Genomic DNA, 20,455 nt, shown 5'->3' on the forward strand with positions numbered 1-20,455 from the left:
GCCCAGATCAGCATTACACTCTTGCTAAAAGCTGTGTTCATGTCCAGCATGGAAAATTGCATACTTTTCCACTCCCTCGCAGGCACGGATTCATTTATGCACCGAAACATGGCGTTTGATTTTCCGTGAATCTGAAATTGATTTTTGTCGGATAGTTACTGACATTCAGCATGGCTTTACTTAGGATACATTTAATAGTTCATGTTGTGTGATGTGTCTGCACGGCAGGGTCTATGTCCTGGATTGTGTGCTTAAATGTCTGATACATGTTATGGCAATTATTATATTCATCATCATATCATCAAATGTGTGTTCATGTGTACAATTTGTCATGTTTTAATACATAGTGACTGCATTACTCTTTGCACTTTTGAACAGCTGAGTAATGTTAGATTAAACAGTACAGATCGTATTGTATCCACAAACTCACATGCAGATATACACGCACACACACTATCAAGGACAGATAACATTGGCGCCCAACCTTCCTCATAATATACGTCTTCATCATCCTCAGACGTTTCCACTGTTGGGCATCTGACCCCCTCCTTCTCCTCACCTCAGGGTGGAACTTTTTCTGTTATCTGTATAAAAGCTTAAGCTGTGGAACTGTTAGTGGGTCTTGATTTTTGCTCTACCAGGAGCCTTTTGACCATCGTTGTTGGGGGCAGCCTTTCATTCTTACAGGATGGAAGCTTCTTTGTACTCCTTTTTTTTTTAAATTTAATTTTATAATAAATCTTTTTTTATAAAATCATCATGCTTCGACTGGACTCCATCATTCAAACAGAGCATAAATCATGTCTCCAAATGAGGTCAACCGCAAATTTGCCGTGACATGCACCAAGTTCTAAACAGAATGCATTTTAAAGTGAAGTCCCTGCTTTACTTTACCTCAGGCGCTACAATGTGTCTTCTATATGTGAAAATGTATGAGTGCGACCACAGGCGCTCTTTCCACTTCCTGTCATTGACCTATTGTGCTGTGATCCACCACTACCACACTTTCCACTCGGCGTCCAGAATGAGAACGGAAGCTATTGTGAAAACTGCATATCTCTGTGTGCAATCACTGTTTCTCAAATATAGGTACGTGTACCCCTAGGGGTACGCGATGGCACTACAGGGGGTACTTTAGAGAGAAAGAGGAAAATAAACAAATGAAAGCATAAAAATACGGGGTGTTACAATGTATATGTAATGTTTATTTTTTGTTAAAATTGGTAATCATACAACTCGCAAAATGACAACAAAAACACACAAAATTAAGAGAAAAATATACTGAATAATAAAAAATCAGAAAAAAACAACAAAATACTCAAAATGACACCAAAAACACACACTAAAAGAGGAAAATACTACTACCAGCAACACAAAAAACGACAACAAAGACACACTAAATGTACACTAAAGTACACAGAAATAACAGAAAAACATTCAAAATGACTTAGGAAATAATCAAACCACACTAAAACACACAATGAGAGACAACAACACACAAAAGCGAGTACAAAAACACACAAAATAGGAAAAAAAATATACAGAATAATAAAAAGAGACAAACAACAAAATACACTAAATGACATAAAAAACAAAACAAAATTATCTTGATTAGAATATCAACTGAAAATATACAAGGGTCAGTCTTTGTCCCACACCAGGTGGGAAATGACTGTAAAAGATAACTATATAAATAAATCTATTCAGGAGGCACCACATACTGTTTCATTCCACTTATTTACAAAATGAGATTCTTTAAAATGTGTGCTATCACTCATTCAATCAATCATAATCCTCTACGCTATACATAGCTATATACTAACCCACATCCAGCACAATGCTGGTTATGAAATTGCAAGCCAACAGTGTTCTGATACACTTGTTTTTGTCATCAGTGTAGAGGAAGCACAACCTCAGAAGAGTATATTAAGTTCATAGAAAAACTACTCTTTGCATATGTACAAATAATGAATATACATTATTTACATTTCATAGAAATCCAAGTCAGTTATTTACTGCAATCGGTCTCCACACCCTCGAAGTAATCAAAAGACTCGTACACCGGGACCTGACACTGTGAGAGAAAGAGAGTCAGTGTGTGGTGCGTGACTAACTGTCAGTATTTTCTAACGTCTGTGTGTCATCACCTGATCATACATCAGCTGTGTACGTCTTACCCATTTAGTGCCACTCTCGGAGGAGCCGGTGCTGTGTTTGTCCACTTCTGAGTCAATGTGGGGGACTTCATAGATCACCCTAACTGCTAGTTCTGAAACGACAACCACACACACACGCACACAGACACAAACACATGTGTTTTTAAGTGTTTCCAGATTGCAGCGTGTGGCTCTGGTAATCAGATTGTGTGATGTTTTCCGTCAGATACATTAAACCAGGGGTGTCAATCTCATTGTAGTTCAGGGGGCCACAGATTTTATGCATGAAAACGAGTAATTTCAACATTATTGTGCCCTTCTTTGCACTTCTACGTATAAATAAAATACTAAATATGGAAGAAACCAACAATATCCAAGCAATAAGTGACATTTATCAGGATCTTCACTTTACATTTCCTTTTTTTTGTGACCAATTTCTATTTAATGAAGTTTGAGGGAAATTAATTTTGTAAGAATTTTAACTGCAATCATGTGATATAAGCACTGGGAGTTTTTGAATTTCATTTACACAATGATTCATGTTATCTCTGTAATTTTTACTTTCTCCTGCGGGCCGGATTGGATGCTCCAAATGGCCGCATTTGGCCCCAGAGCCATGAGTTTGACACCTGTGCATTAAACTGTTCAGATTTCGGTGGAGGTGGTATTTTGGTCAAGAGTAGCATGGTGTAACACACCGATGTTTCATGTTTAGAAAAGAGCAGTCAGAGAGCGCAAAACTCCACCAATGGTAGATATTGTCAGTTATCTGGATCACTGGTACCATGATCCTTCACACTTGGGCAACGGATGGTCCTCAATCTGATAGCATGTGGCCCTCAAAAGAGTCCCCCAGAAAATTGTAATTTAAGAATTTTGAAGGATTATAAGGCTTAACGCAATACGCAAAATCAGTCCAAAAACATGCAAAAAGATTCCAGAAATAGACAAAATGACTGAAAACAAAAAAAACAAAAACAAACACATTCAAAATAACAAAATGACCCTACTACACAAAACAAAAAAAATACACAAAAAAAAAAAAAAAACCCATGAAAAATACAGAAATACAGAAAATATACAAGAAGACGACAAGATGACACAATTAACAAAACACACATAATGAGTTCCAAATTGACAGAAAAATACAGAAAATTACTCTAAAAGCACATAAAATTGCCAAAAACTCACAAAACCACACATAAAGCAAACAAAGACAAAACTTTTGTTTCTTATCTGTATTAACGCTCGGATTGGTCATCATTTTAGATCAGACAATCACATATTTGTGGCGCCAGCTGTGACAGAAGTTGCCCATCTCTGCTTTAAAGGCTGGTCCAAATGTATGGGCAATGGCACCCCCATTTATTTAAAAATAATAATAAAATCACAATTAAAGGCACAATCCGGATACAATCTGAATAACCTTGGTGAGATAATTGAGGAACCCAAACCCGACAAAAATGATTAAATTTCATAAAGATTGGTCACTTACTAACCGAGATATACATTTTTCAATTTTTGCTAATGATGCAAAATAAAGATTTTTTCCATTCGTGAAAATCATCCAGAATCAGTTCATTGATCCGGATCCCCTCCAAAGCTTAAAGGAAACTTCCATGGCATAAGGTCAGCCACCTGCAGTGACTTCATCCAAAGTTGTTAAAGTTTGTTAGGTTGCACAATCAAAGATGAGCAAAAAACGACTAACTCACTTCTTTTTTTTTTCATTGCATTTGTGACGAATGAGGACGTTTAAGAATTTTGGTGTGGGAGGATTTAAAGGTGTAGAACGATTGGTGAATGAGGACGTCAAAACTGTCCTCATTCAAGTGGTTTGATTTGCGTAGATGTGATCATCAAAATATCCTCGAATGTCATGAAAACATGTACACACACACACACACACACACACACACACACACACACACACACACACACACACACACACACACAGAAAGAGAGAGAGAGCGAGAGAGAGAGAGAGAGAGAGAGAGAGAAAAGGATTAGCACAATTAAAGCTTCATTGTTGTGTTTTCTATTATGTCTGACTATAATAAAGACCTGTATTATGGGCCTATTTGGGTGTTTCTGAACTGTATCATTAAGGTATTGTGCAAAATTAGTAATATTTCATCCCAATGATATATATCCTAAATTCTCTCCTCGCTAAAGTTTCAATATACCGATCAAGGTTTTCGTGGTGTACCACAAGGCTCTATTCTCAGACCCTCTCAGATTGATTAAGGTAATGAATCAAGATAATGAATCATGGGTACTCTGACCATTCTGACAGTCTCAAAACGATATATACATTTTACATCAAATAATGCTGTTTGAAGCTATTAAAAAACTAAATTATTGTCCTAAAACCATTTGTCCTAAAATACCAACAGACATCATTTTTTTGTCCTCCTTTGTTACAGCCTTTTGACAAGCTCATTGAATATCCTTTTAGAATTTTCTTTTTTTCTTTTTTTATTTTTAAGCTCAGCTCAGGCGTGTCAGACGCATTGAAGGATATTGCTTAAAGTTAATTGCAGTCATAATTAATCACCAGTATTTTGGAAGATAACTTTTAATTCTTCACAAGTAGTTCAACAATATTCCCGCGATCACAATTTAATTTTTTTTAGAAAATTGTCCGCAAGTGTAGATCCTAGAGGTACTAATCTGTAGGATTTATTTTTGCTATTGTAAGTGAATTATACAACTTTTTCCCCCACATGAAAGTCTAAACTTGGGTTAATAATGTTGAAACTAGAGAACACTCTTAGTTTACAAGCTAGTTATGCCAAACGTATCAGGTGAAGAAAGCATACAATATACAGTATATCATATTTATAACACCAAGCTGTTTGACTGGAATAGGGTCGTCAAACTCATTTTAGTTCAGTTTGTTCTCAAGTGGGCCGCACATTTTAGGCGGGAAAACAAGTAACTTATACATTTTTAAGCCATAGTTTGCACTTCCACATGTATATATAATATATAAAGTGTGTCAGACAGACAATATCCAAGCAATAAATTCATATATCATATCCTTTTTTTATGTTTTCAGCTAATCTAATGTTTACTGTCCCATTATTTTATTGTTTAATCCTGTTTTATGGTTGTGCCTAATTAATTGTTATCGCAAAGTATTTGAAAAGATCTAATTGTCTGCCTAATGGAGTTAACACTTCAGTCATTTTACAGTGTTTTTCTCAGATCACAAGGCCAGAACTATCGGGAAACTTAGTTTTGCAGCTTCTCATTTTACATTTTATGAATTATTAAATGTTGTTTTCGTAACTTATTCTTTGTAAAAAGACAAAAGCGATTATTTGGGGGTTTATTTTATTCTTCCATTGCATTATATTTGGAAACGTCTTCCCTGTGATGACTAATAGTTCTTATTCTTGCATGGCAAAATTGAAATTCATGCTTAATTCTAGGTTGCCCCAAAAAGCCAAGTACCGGTACAGAGATGTGTGTAAATTGTGTGTTCAGTACATAAAAATGTGTACCTTGTTTTCTCCGCTGACGGCACCAACAGATGAGAGCGATGAGGATGAATGGACCCAACGAGGCCAGAGGAACCACCAACGGGAGGTTAGTTGTGCTGGGAGAGTCAGAATCTAGTGCAAAAAAAGAAGAAGAAAGACAACACACTTTATTTCATTTTATCTAATTGAAATAAAGAAACCAAGTAAAATGATATTTCTATCTTTTAATTTTTGTAGAGTGAAAGTAAAAGTCCTGATTAACAAAAAAAAACAAAAAAAAAAACAAACATAAATTATGAAAAAGAATCTACGGTACTTAAGCATTATAACTTTTACATTGTGGTCTACCTTCTCTAGTGCCGTCGTCCATGTTGTCCGTGACATTGATGGTGGTACCATTCCCTTCATCTACAATTAATAACGGTATTTCAACCCTTGCTTTGCAGACGTATCTCCCAGAATCCTCATGTTTAATTTTTAGAAAAGCCAAAATCAAGCACCCACTATCATTAAAGAAAGTGCCTTTCTTTAATAATGTTTGATTTTTTTTCCATTCTAACTTCACTCTTTCAAATTTGCCTGTGCAGCAGCAGTTGAGGTTGACTGGGTTTCCCTCCATGACAGAAACATCTGGACTCTGGGTCACAGTGAGTTTACCTGAAGAAACACCTGGAAAACAAACAGTGACGGTCATTACAGAATTCAGATCGAATTATCAAAACGCGTAACGATTGGTTTAAAGTACATGTATTGTCCAGTGATGAACAATAATAATGACAATTGCTCGTGTTTGAATAATGAAAATAATGTTGACTTTATGGAGCGCTGATTTTAAAGTTGTGCTTGTTAAAAAAAACAGCAACTTTTCAGGGTGGATGTGACTCCGGAATATTCATATTAAATTTGTTAATTTTTTCTGGACACTTGCAATAGGTGTGGTGTAGATAAGGGCACCATCTTTCACGGCAGTGCCCAAAAGCGGGGGAGTTTTGGGAAGAGGTTAGTTTAAATGTGCAGGACATCCTTTCAATCAGATTAGAGCTAGATCCCAAACTCTTTCTACTTGGCCTTTACACGGTTGTACATGATACAAAATGTCATGAAAGAATCTTTTTAAACATATGTTTTTTACAAGCAAAGAGGACAACAGCTTTAACACGGAAAAGTACGAGTAGGCCAGGTATTGCAATGTGGTTTAGGGAATTATGTTCCTGTTTGGGGTCGATTTATCCATTATATTAAAAACTAAAATCTATCTCATCTGTTGAATGAACATGGAGTAGAATAAGTGCTGCCTCTGGATGGTACAGAGCTGTGGCTACAATACTAGCTTACCACCACTAAGTGTGTAGTGAAAGAATAATGCCTTGATTCTGTAAAGCACTTTGAGTGTCTATGATAAAGTGCTTTATAAAATACAATGCATTATTATTATGTGTGTAAAGGGGAAAACCTAATGTAGGGTTTTAATATTTTTGTTTCATTGAATGTCCCTGTCCTGCAAGGACCTGTGGGTTAATACACTGTCTTTTTTGTTTTGTCTTCTACATTTGAAAAATTCAATAAAAATATTGTTACAAAAAAAAACAACTTTTCACAACATTTAGCAACAAACAATGTTTTAAAAAATATGTCAATGTTAAATTTAAATGTTAAATCTAAATGTTACATTAAAATATAAATGATAAATATAAATGCTAAATGTTAAATGTAAATCTTAAATGTTTAAATTTGAATATTAAATCTAAATGTTAAATGTAAATGTTACATTTAAACATACATGTTAAATCTAAATGTTAAATGTAAATCTTACATTTAATGATACATGTTAAATCTAAATGTTAAATGTTAAATGTAAAGGTTAAATGTTTAAATTTAAATGTTAAATGTTCTAATCTAAATCAAAAAAAGCTTTTATTTTAGTACTTTGCATATTAGCTAAATATTTAGTTCCACCCGTGACATTTGGATTTAACATTTAGATTTAATATTTAACATTTAGATGTAGAGTTAACATTTAGATTCAATATCTAACATTTAGATATAATATTGACATTATTTTTTGATGAGAACAGTAAATACAGATATGCTGCAAATCTGGTCAAAAGTAACGTAAAAAAAAAAAAATGGGTGGTTTGTTGCTAAATGTTAGCATGTGCAACTTTCCAATCTGCGTCCCGTAGAATCCTACTAAAATAACTGGAGTTTTGCATTAATTCTTGTTAAAGAAAACGTAATTTGAGTAAGTTCATTTTCTGCATTGTTCAACATCAACAGCTATACTAGCCAATGAGTGAATTTCATCCATTGTGCTCGTCACTTCATAAAATAATTTTCTAGCATTAATCTGCAATGTTTCTATACTCACTCCAGGATGAGATGGTGCAGTGACAGGCTAGTAGCAGGCTGCTCAGCAAAAACTGCATCTTTCCTCTCTGGTGCATCACAGAGCATTGTTGCTCATATAAACCCATAGCTCAGGTTCCCACCCACTGCCACCACCACGATAGCGCTCCCACACAGAACAAACAGCATGAGAACCATCCTTCGTGATACACACGTCTTTGCAGAGGTAAAACCACAGCAGATGCTGCTCTTTTTCCACCACAGAGAGGAAGTGATGGTGATCTGCTGCAGAAGACAAAGCTACGATCAAAATGTGTGACCCAACCGAAGAAATCATTGTGATATATCTTAGGGACAAAACAGAATTTGATTTATGTTGTGTTTGAAAATGTAATTTAACTGAAATAAAAGGATTGATTACTCATCTATTTTCAGTTGACTTTATGAACTATAATAGAGAGCATGTGATGCTCGCTGTGGCTGTTTTGTAGGTATTCTACAATTACATGATAGACCAGTTGTTCTCAACCTTTACAGCCCACGACCACGAAAATAAAAGTTCCAGAGACCGGGGACCCCCACTGCACCTGTAGGTGGTTGAACACAGACATGAACATTGAAGAACAGTCATGTGGAAACATGGTCATCTATAAGGAGAAATAAAGGGGAGAGATTTTTGGGGCCCATTCATAAAGTCAGCAAAATGGTCCATTGATTCATGAATCTGTGATAACCACATTTATTTATTTATCTGAATAATATCCACTGTTTTCCAGGAAGTTTAGTATTATTTGGGCCATAGCATGTAGTCATCTTAAAGATGTAAATCCTTGTTTCAATCACAAATAAAAATAGGTTGAAAGTGACCAAAAATGTTGAAAAGGTGGGAGAATTAGATTTTAAAAACCACAGAAATTTATTAAAAGTTGCCAATTAGAGTGGCCAAAAATGGACAGAAAGCAGTAAAAAAAAAAAAATAAATAAATAAATAATAATGGTTTAAAGTATCAATATTGAAACATCTAATTTAGATAATGAACATGACAAAGGGTGAAAGTGGTTACATTTGGAAAATTAAGCATGAAATATGGTGAAAAGTGACAATAAGTCAACATATGTGACATTTGGTGGAAAAGTGGTGGAAACGGTTTATAAGTGCTGAAAATGTCTTGAAAGTGGAAAAAAATCTTCAGATAAAGTATTGAAATTTAATAAAGAAGTGGCAGAAATGGGAGTAATGTAGCAAAAATGCATTAAAAGGAGCAAAAATATGGCAAAAAAAGGTGATGAAAATTGGCAGGTTTGGTGTAATTGCAGAAAAAGGGTAAAAATAAACAAAAAAAATCGGCTCAAATTGTTCAGTAAATACTCTATATTTAGCCACCCTCTACCTATCATCATACACTTTTGATGCCAGTGTGACCCCTAAAACACTGACGAAGTGACAATTCTGCTGTTTTCAGGGATTGAAAACAATGGCGCAAATTGATCTTGTGGCTTTCCTGTATTTTCATAATAGACCATTTGTTAGTTACTTTTTTTTTTACTATGTTTTGGACTTTTGAGTTGTATTAAAATGTGTTTATTATTTGAAGGATATTTCCGTCATTCTACAGAAGAGTCATCAAACACCTCACCTGCACGTAAGTGATAAACATGGCAGTGGTTTATCTGATCTCAACCACCTTATAAACCTGGTTAAATGCAAGAAGATAAAGACTGATCATAAATATTTTCATAATTACTCAGCCAAATGAGACTGATCCTTAGAAAATGAACTTGAATTAAAAAATAAGCTATTCTTTGGGGATAAAATACGTTTAAAAATAATTTATCAAAGTGAACAACAAAAAAACATTTCATTAAGTGCACTTGTGCCATTGGTGAACTTGTCTTGTTGCAATTTGTTGTCAACAATACAGTGACTCAGTGTCTTTACACTGAGCTCCCGCCTCTATCCTCATTTATTCAATTAAAAACGTCTCCAAAACCTTTATGAGCATCTATCAGTGGACTATTTTAGGTTATGAAATAACACTTTGGTGCACAAACATCATCTTACCATGTGTAAATCAGGGCTCCATTGTGACCAGTGGCTCTGTCTTGATGCTTACCTTTTAGATCTCGGAAGCTAAGCAGGTCTGGGTCTGGTTAGGTGGATGGGAGACCATTGAGAATTCCAGGTGCCACAGTGGGATGGCAGTCACCCCAATGGTATCTGTCATTGTGCTATATAAAATTGATGCATTATTATTATTACCTGCTTTATAGGGAGTAGCATTGCCAGTTTGGTGTTAAGTGAAAAAACCACCACTTTAAAATTTACGTTTAACATTTAGATTTAACATGTATAATTAAATGTAACATTTAGATTTAAATTCAACATTTAGGGGTCTATTCTCCCATCTGTACTTAAGCACTTTTTTGCGCGCCTGCAGTTACGTGCTTCTCTTCTACGCGTACTCTCCGGTCCAGGCTGCTGACACGTCCACCGAGCTTAAGGAGCCAAAAAGCGCGTATGTGTGAATGAAGGCGGGCTGAAGGAAAGGAGGCGGTGATGTCATTTTTTTGGAGCTGTCTAGAAATCACGGAACATGGAGTTTTCCCAACGCTTGTAAATGTCATTGAACTCCGTGAAAATGATAAAGTTTACTTTTAATTTGAAACTCCTTCATTGATAAACAATGGAACAGGTTGATTTAATCAGATTATTGTAGTGTGACTGAGTCACAGTTAAAATCTCTCTCCTTGATCAGCGATTCATCATCATCATCACCATCATCGCTGTAAAGCGTGACTGAGTTAGATGCGCTGGAGAAATGAGGAAATAACGTGGCCTCAGAGCGTCCTGCTTTAATACAGAGGGATGTTTGCAGTGAAACAGAACTATTGGTTTCCATAATACGCAGTTTTAAATATAAATAGTTTAAAGAGACCTGAGCTGAGCCTCATTAAAATATGTGTGGGAACAGTTTCTGGTCCATTCTCATCCGCATATGACAGCTTGTTTCACTCTGTAGTGGATCAAACTGTGACTTTATGTTGGACATAGTATGAAAATAGTTGAATCACTGTGACCAACGTGGACAGAAGTCTGTGTCTGTCAGTTTTAATCAATCGCGGCAGCAGCAGCTGAGTGATCACAGCTGCTGCTGCATGACGCACGAGTCCATGTGGCTTCAAATGTAACTAAGTCCATATTTCTAGTGCAATATAATGTTTCACCCCTTCGGGGCGCTGCACTTATTCCAGGTTTAGAAGTGCGGAAGAGGAAAGGGACTTTTCAGGGATGCTCCACCCACCGTGCGTAACTGGGATGAAGGCATGCAGCGACTGACTTAAGTACAGGGGGAGAATAGTGCGCAGCCAAAAACAGCACCGCTGCGTAGCTTTTCTGACTTATGCGCATGACGCCTATAGTTCTGTTTCACTGCAAACATCCCTCTGTATTAAAGCAGGAGGCTCTGCTGTCGCATTATTTCCTCATATCTCCAGCATCTAACTCAGTCACGCTTTACAGCAATGATGATGGAAAGAGATTTTAACTGTGACTCAGTCACACTGCAATAATCTGATCAATGATCTGATCAAATCAACCTGTTACATTGTTTATCAATGACGGAGTTTCAAATTAAAAGTTTTAACATCAATATATTGATATCAGGACTACTTACATGAGCCACATCAGTATGGTATCCTTATGGCGATTCCTTTTGAGTATGACATTTGTATGAACAGCTTAGCATACCACTTCTCTAATAAATTTGAGTCAAACAATTACAAAATGCATTGATTTAGATTCAAAATTTGATTTTTAAAAACATTTTATTCACAATTGGACAAATACAGTGTATTTAATAACATTTTGTAATTTTGCTTGTGTTAAAAGTGAGGTGTGGTGGAATCTTTTTTTTTTAATTGGTTTCACCAATTAAATGGTATTTTTTAGGGTGATGCATGTTAGTTGCTATTGAACTAGTAATTGAATTGACTATCTAACAGGACATATTGCTTTTAGAAGCTGGAATTTCCAGAACTTACCTGATTTTAATTAATCTAACAGTTTTTAACTTTTAATACCTTTGCACAAATAAGAATGACTAAAAATCCAGCCTGTATCTGAAAAATTTACAATATAAAATACATTCAAATGTCATGTGTTTTCTTCCATTTTCTCTGCTTTATTTCTTCTTACAGTTCATCTTCAGTTTGTTTCTCTGTGGTGGTTTCATTTTCTCGAGTACCTAAAACACAACATATGTCAGCTTTCTTAATGAGAAAGGGTGTACACACTGAAAATGTTTCAATCCAAAAAAAACAAACACTTAAAAATATCTACATGTCGGAACCTGCTCGTACAAAATCAAAATCAGCATCGAATTTAATACTCCAAGCCTGTTCACGTCCCTATTTAAATATGAAAATATCAATTATTTAAATGGACCAACACCTGGGATTCCCCTCTGCATGAACAGAAAACTATAACCTTTACCATGAGTAACCTTTACCATGGAATTTCAATGAATGTGAATCAGAGACACTCCTAACTGAATTGAAGGCGTCCAAAATATAAATATCTATTGTTCTGGAAGTCAATTCTGCTTTATATTAATTCAAACCTTACCTTGTTTCTGCCGCTGAGCTTTGGTTGTTGAATAGTAACAGTAGATAAAGGCTGTAATAAGGATAAGGATGACTAGACTCCGAAGCACGTAGGCAACTATGACTGGAGTTTCTTCTGAAAAGAGGGGAAAAAAGTTTAAATTAATAAAATGAAATACATTTATCATTATTATTATTTAGATTATTATTTAAATTATTCCATGCAGCTCAAACCCAACTTCTTCTTTTAACTATCTGTTATACCAGTCTAGCATTTATTTTGACAAGCACTAGAGAACCTCACTTAACTAACGGCGTGTTGAAGTTCAAACCCTATTTAACATTGTTTCTTTACATGATGATAGATATCAGAAGGTAAAGGTGTGAATCTCGAGTCAGGGCCTGATTTACTCAAGGTTTGCACAAATAAAAACTTGGGGTGCGCCCGAATAGTCCCTCCTACCTCCTTTCCTATCCACATTTCCTCAACCGCCGGAAGTGTTTAAGTGGCAGCCATGATAAGAGCGTTCCAATTCTCTAAAAGCTATGGAAAGGAGGCTCAGTGTTTCCTTTATAACCTAATTTAGCCAAGGAAACACTGTTGCATCTTTTACCAAAGGAGACCAGATAATGCTGCCCCACAACTTCTTGCAGTGAAAACATTTAAAGGGACCCGCTCATTCGAGTGTTCATGGAAACTCGCAATGACTGAAAACAAAGCACTCTTTTGTTCAAGAAAAAAGGATCAGAGACATTTTTAGCCACATTACTCTATTTCATCCTTACTGACTGCCAGAGGCAGGTTGAGTAATTATATGACCAAAGTCACCTGTGACCCCTGGATGACCCGGAGAGTCTATATCTACCGGTGTCATCAGGTGATTTGTTCCTTCTATCTTCTCACGATTGCGGAAAACGATAGCAGGTCGGTTGTTAATGTTCACAGCTTGTCGCTTGTTGCTTCGGAACCGTAAGATTGGCGCCTCGAGTGTTCTCGTCTGCTAGAAGCTGCGACTCGCTGTTTTTCCTTAAGTGGGGCCGGGACTTAGTGACCAGTTAACCAGGGGCTGCCTGAGGTGGTGAGTACCGAACACTTTGATGTCATCGGCGGTGTTTCGCCTTGTGATTGTGTGCTGGTTCAGACTCGGTAGCTACGCGGCTACGCCGCTGTCTCTTTTCAGTGATTAAATGGCTACGGTGAATCTGCTGTGTTGTATGCTGCTCTGTTAGCGGACCTCCCGGCACGTTGCTGCTGAGCGGCGGCCGGTGTTTTGAGTGTGGCATCGCCGCGCAGTGTACACGCTGCGTTTTGTGGTGTTGCTCCAGTTAGATTCACTGGGAGCACAGTTAGATCACTGAGTTAAGTTCCTTCATTGAAGCCGCTGCAGTTCGGCGGTTATCAATATAACTATTATTAATTTAATTATGATTTGTACATAATTACTATAATTATAATAATTATTATTCATATAATTTGTATAGTTGTTATTCATATAATAATAATTTGTGTAATTGTTATTTATATAATAATATTATCAATAAAAATGAATAATAATAATATTAGGAAGAATTGGAGAAGAATGGACTGCCATTTGTGTGTCTCCTGCATGGTCCCCCTTCAGGCAGAGGACGGTCATGATCAGTGTCCTGCTTGCCTGGGCATTGACCACATAAGAGAGGGGGTGTCCGGTAATTCGTGCATGAACTGCAGTTTTATGCCTCATGCACTGCGACTTTCCAGGTTGGCCGAGGCTGAGGGCACAATAGACCTGCCCTCTTCAGGTAGAGCCACCGGCGTCTGGTGATCCTCCTCAAAAGACGAGGAAGGTTGATGCTCTGGCTGATAAGGTGGATGCTCTCACCACCGAGTTTGCTCAGATTAAGGCCATCTTGCTCAACCTACAGACAGAGCCTGGTGCGCCAACCTTCGCGGCTAACCCTGTTGCAGGTCCATCCCACCTTCAGGAGGAGGATGCGCTGTCCACGGCAGCATCATGTACCCTGTTTGATGACGCTGACGGGGATGGGCATTGGGAGCTTGCCTCACAGGCTTCTCATGTATTTTCAGAGGGTTCTAGTAGGACCTCTTCTCTAGGTTCAGTGTCCAGCCATGGCACTGTGCAGCCGGCAATGCGCACGGCCTTGGCACGCCTTGGGTTGGATGAAGCCCCGGTCCCTACCCGAACGGCTCAGTCCCTCAGCAATGCCTCATTGCAGATGTTCGCATTCATGAACAGGGAGCTAGGCAGGCTAATGTCGACGATAACGCTGGCTCGTCGCCAGGTCTGGATCGCACAGTCCCCTCTATCCGAGCCATGTCGCAGAACATTCATTCTCTTCCGGTTGTGCCGGGCCGGACCTTTGGCCCAGCGGCATTGCAGGCCTTGGAGCGTAGTGTGCAGGTTGGCCAACCGAGGCAGCAGTTTGCGCCAGGCTCCCCCTGCCCCTCCTAGGCAGGAGCATTTGGCAGGTATGGGTGCAGATCGCCCATACCTACGGCCGACTGCTCGTCCGTCTGGGCAGCCCAGGGGCCTGCACGTCACAGTGCCAGGAAATCTGCAACGCCGTGCAGCCACACGTCCATCTGCTCAGGGGCCAAGGGGTTTTGCACCAAGTCGCCTCCCCCCCCAGAGCCCCAAGGGGCAAGGGGGACGGAACCTGAACCTCAGGGGCCGGTTGTCGGACTTTTTTCCCAAGAGCAGCTCCTCTGCTGGGAAGAGCAGACCAAAGACCCTTGGGTAGTGTCCACGCTATCCAGAGATTACACATTACAGTTCCGACGCCAGCCCCCTACATTCAGCGGTCAGAGATCCCATAAAATCCCTTGTGCTACGTCACGAAGTAGTCACCCTTCTGGGGAAGGGTGCCATCGAGCCAGTGGAACCGGAGGCTTGCCTCAGCGGGTTTTAATCTACTTATTTTCTTGTGCCCAAAAAAGAGGGCAGATTTCGCCCGATCCTGGACTTGAGGGGGTTGAACCGGTTTCTCAAAGTTCTCCCCTTCCATATGCTGCGTGTAGCAGATGTCCTTTGGACTGTCTCAGCAGGAGACTGGTTGGTGACGGTGGATCTGAAAGATGCTTACTTTCATGTTCCTATTGCCCCTCATCACAGACTTCCTTCGTTTCATGTTCATGGACAAGGTTTATCAGTTCAGGGTTCTGCCATTTGGGCAATCCCTGGCCCCTCGAATATTTACCCACTGTATGGCAGCTGCTCTGTCACCGTTACAGGCCAGCAGAGTTTCTTACGCCTCCGGGCAATGCATGTTCCTGGTCTCCGGAACACTGTCGCGGATCTCCTCTCCCGTCAGAAGCCTCCATCCGGGGAGTGGAAACTTCACCCAGAGGTGGTGGCTGTGATACGGGCCACGTTTGGCAGAGCAGCAGTGGACCTCTTTGCCTCAGAGGCGACGACTCACTGCCCTCTCTGGTTCTCTCTGAGAGAAGAGACCAGCCCCCTCGGGGGGGACGCCCTGGCGCATACCTGGCCAGACAGCCTAGTTTATGAATTTTCCTCCACTCCCCTTCATACCAGCAACACTTCACAGGGCCCAGCAGGGTGGTCTACACCTGCTTCTGGTTGCCCCATGCTGGCCAGGAAGACCATGCTCAAACTCCTGCGGTGGACACCGTGGCGTCTTCCAGAGAGGAAAGACCTCCTGTCTCAGATCAATGGCCGCATATGGCACCCGAGTCCAGGTCGTCTGAGGCTGTTCTTGTGGCCCCTATAGTCAGGGACCCACTTTTAACATCCTGCGATAGGGCGGTTGCCCACACAATTTTCAACTGTCGAGCACCATCCACCAGGGCTCTTTATGCTAACAGGTGGAGGTGATTTGTGGAGTGGTGTCACACTCACAACGAGGTGCCGGGAACATGTTCAGTGGTGGGAATACTGCATTTCCTGCAGGACTACTTCCACCCTCAGGGTGTATGTGGCTGCTATCTCGGCCAATCATACAAAGGTGTATGGCCAGACAGTGAGATCACATTATCTGGTCAAGCAGCTTTTGAAAGGGACTCAGAGACTCAGACCACGTCGGGTCTATGGGTTGCCGCCATGGGCCTTGCAAGTTGTCCTTCAGTCCCTTTCCCAGCTGCCCTTTGAGCCGCTGGGACACACTGATTTGAAGTGGCTGTCTCTCAAGACGGCCTTTCTTCTTGCTGTGGCAACGTCGAAACGTGTGGGGGAGTTGCATGCCCCGTCAGTGAGCCAGGCATGACTTCGCTGGAAGGCTGATGGCTCTGGGGTGAGTCTCAGGCCAAATCCTTCATTTTTGCCCATACGGTTGCCCCCTCATCATGTGAACCAGCCTATCGAGTTGGCTGCCTTCAGTCCTCCAGGCTCCTCTGGGGGGGAATGGCGAGTCATCAACACTGTTGTGCCCTGTGCAGGCGCTTAAGGCTTACATGAAGGCGACAGCTAGCCTACGAACGACAGACTGCCTTTTCGTCTGCCATGGAGGCTGTAGAAGGGGGATCGCACTTTCTAAGGATGAAATAAAACGAGAGTTACGTATGTAACTACAGTTCTATGAATCCTGGATGACCGCCAGAGCATCTTGTCACTTAGGATCCTTGTGTCCTCGCGAGAAGATTTTGACCTGATGACACAGGTAGATATAGACTCTCCGGGTCATCCAGGGGTCACAGGTGACTTTGTTGATATTACTCGACCTGCGCATGCGCGAGATGGAACATCCAGTGCTTTAAGCACCACCTCTGGCGGTCATCCAGGATTCATAGAACCTTAGTTACATAAGTGACTCGTTTTGTTCAACATGTTTAGTTGAGGTTTTGTTTATTCAGACAAGGTTTTTCAGGAATTTTTTATCTCTTGACATGTTTCAACTGTCAACTGCCAGATTTCATCAGAGGAGTTCTGCTGATCGAAATTCTGACAAAGACTGGCAGTTGACAGTTAAAACATGTCAAGAGATAAAAACATTCCTGAATAAACAAAACCTCAACTTAACATACAAAAGGAATCTCGCTGGAACAATTTTTGTCAACACATTTCTTTCTCTTAGGAATGGTTTGTGCACTTGTATATTTCTTTGGCTACAACGTTAAGGAGGCCTATGTCTTGCATTAATGTAACAATTTCATAAAATCATCCTTCTTTTGGATTATTGTTGATTTCTGAGTGGTAGCAACCATTCTCAATGTGACATTTTTTTTCACACCTTTCTGTAACCCAGTGACGTCATCTACGGGGTTAAGGAAAAGTGGATAGGAAAGGAGATGAGCAACTATTCGGACGTGCATGCACTAACTTGACAGCCTGGGCAAACACATGTTGCAGTGGATCTACAAACTGGGTGCAACAAGGTTTGCATCCGTCAAACACGTAAAATAACACAAACAATCTCTTTAGCGCATTTGCCTCTGAAGGAATAGACATCTGGGCAAAATGTTTTATGCGTGATCATCAGAGGTGGCAAAAGTACTAGTTTTTGGTACTCAAGTAAAAGTATAGATATTTTAATATAAAATGACCCTGTTAAAAGTAAAAGTATTAAAGTTCCTCCCATACGTGAGTAAAGGTAATTAAAAAAAAAAAAATACATGCAACTAAATGTACTTAAGTAAAAAAAAGTAAAAAGTAAAACAAAGGTCATTCAATAAGACAGGTTTTTTAAACTGAAAAATAAAAAAATTAAAAAAAAATGGTATTTTCTAAAGAACTTGTAGAAAACTGGTACATGGTATCAAGTTAAATCTGTTAGCTTTGAACACCTGGATAATTTAGCACTCGTAATAAATAAAATTTGCAGATAAAATGTTTCAAGAATAAAATGCAAATACTCAAATAACACCAGAGCAGCTTTGTGTTTAACATTTTTAAAAACTTGAAAATGTTAACCATAAAAGAAAGGAACCTAACAGAAAAAAGGCTTAAACTACCAACATTTTTCATTTAGCCTCAAAAGAGAATCATGTTCTCCAGGCCCTTTTTGGGCTCCTCCAGCTTCACGGTTGTTCGTTTGCGTCTTTTCAAGTTGTGACGAAGATCTTAAAAATAACGAGCTCATTTTGAAAATGTAAGGAGTAAAAAGTACAGATATTTGTAAAAAAGAAAAAAGCAAGGAGAAAAAGTAAAAGGTCACCAAAAAATACTCAAGTACAGATACCAGAAAAAACTACTTTAGTACAGTAATTGGCTTGTCTGGTGATCATGCAAACATTAATATGAGCAATCATGAGCTTCAGTTAATTTTTGTTTTTCTTATATATTGCCATCTTGTCTTCTGTTTATCTACAGTTTCACTTTCTCACAGATAGCGTCCTGTATTATATTTAGCAAGATTTCCTCTCTCAAAGTATGTTTGTTAGGTAATTGTTGAGTTTAAAAATGTTATTAGTGTCATTACAAACAATGTGAAATGTTAAATAATCTTATACCCACAATAAGATTGACTTTGTTGAAAGCTTTGGCATATGAACAACACGAAACAGTTCAAGCATTAACCATGGGCCAATGCAATTTCAATATCAACATCAATATTAAATCATGTGATCTGTGCTATGAGCTATGAGTCTGGGCAGCGGAAATCTGCGTTTGTCAGTTTTGGTTGATATTATCAGCAACATTAAGAAGACAGTCATTTGTTCCAAAGAAAAATAGGGAATTCCTTAATTATTACATTAAGCATTGTAACAGTAAATTTGCAATGGTGTCTACCTTCTCTTGTGCTGTTGTCCATGTTGTCCGTACTGTCTCGGGTCATGACATTGATGGTGGTACCATTCCCTTCAGCTACATTTAATAACGGTATTTCAGTCCTTGCTATGCAGACGTATCTCCCAGAATCCTCATGTTTCATTTTTAGAAAAGCCAAAATCAAGCACCCACTATTGGAATGGAAAGTGCCTTTCTTTAATAATGTTTGATTTTTTTTCCATTCCAACTTCACTATTTCAAATGGGCCTGTGAAGCAGCAGTTGAGGTTGACTGGGTTCCCCTCCATGACAGAAACATCTGGACTCTGGATCACATTAAGTTCACCTGAAGAAACACCTGGAAAACAAACAGTGACGGTCATTACAGAATTCAGATCGAATGCTCAAAAACACCTTGGAAAACAAACAGTGGAACAAATAATGTAGATCAATGTTAAGTACTTAATTTAAAATGCTTTACAGTGGTTTAATACACATGCATCTTACACAGATGAAAAATAAAAAGGAGCAATCACATCCAAGTGTCTATGACCATGTTGGTACCTGGTTAGTAATGAAAATAACATAAAATCCCACAAAAACAGCAGGAGTTTTGAATTGCAGAATGAATGAATTCCTGTTTAGGACAGGGCAGTTTTTGCAGAACCAGGACAAACGCCAGTCATGCTATGGACAAATAAGCGATATATAGAGATCATTTTAAATTGGAAAAAGAGAAACCTGGAACATAGAGACATATCAAAACACAAACATTTTAAAGGTCAAATGGACATTGTGTTCTCTAAAAAGAAAATCGCAAGCAAATGTTTTATTTTTAGAAACTCATAAGGATCACGTCAAAACCAGTTAACTGATTTTGAAACAATTTTAAATTATGATGGACCTTACGCCATTAGAGATTCCCATTTAATTTTGAAGAGGATCCAGATCAATTCAATTCAACTTTATTTATATAGCACAAATTACAACAAAGTAATCTCAGTGCTCTTAACAAGATATAAAGTCCATAGTAAGGAAAAAGAACCCAACAAGCATTTAGCGACAGTGGGAAGAAAAAAACTCCCTCTTTTTTATAAATCTCCAGCGGAACCAGGTTCAGAGGTGGCAGCCATCTGCTTTGACTGGTTGGGGTTAGTGAAGAGAGGGACAAACAGAATAGGGTAGAAGGATAGTCCATC

General features: G+C 38.8%; 1 protein-coding gene across 6 annotated transcripts in view; it reads right to left on the minus strand.

The window, feature by feature from the left end:
• Window positions 1–1,654: 1,654 nt before the first annotated feature.
• Window positions 1,655–20,455, minus strand: part of LOC114480285 (vascular cell adhesion protein 1-like) — a 51,275-nt gene continuing 32,474 nt past the window's right edge. For 2 of the 6 annotated variants that reach the window (XM_028474285.1, XM_028474284.1), the window contains exons 3-5: window positions 19,279–19,614; window positions 12,615–12,728; window positions 12,143–12,234 (exon numbers count right to left, since the gene is read on the minus strand). In XM_028474285.1, coding sequence (XP_028330086.1) covers window positions 12,182–12,234; window positions 12,615–12,728; window positions 19,279–19,614 — 503 coding nt within the window. In that variant the 3' untranslated portion in view covers window positions 12,143–12,181. Of the gene's footprint in view, window positions 2,075–2,147; window positions 2,270–3,211; window positions 4,026–5,665; window positions 5,777–5,992; window positions 6,146–12,142; window positions 12,235–12,614; window positions 12,729–19,278; window positions 19,615–20,455 lie in introns of those variants that run through there. The other 4 variants (XR_003676081.1, XM_028474287.1, XM_028474286.1 and 1 more) reach the window with 4 other exon arrangements.

This window comes from Gouania willdenowi, chromosome 18 (assembly GCF_900634775.1).
Source record: "Gouania willdenowi chromosome 18, fGouWil2.1, whole genome shotgun sequence".
NCBI classification, from domain to species: Eukaryota; Metazoa; Chordata; class Actinopteri; order Blenniiformes; family Gobiesocidae; genus Gouania; species Gouania willdenowi.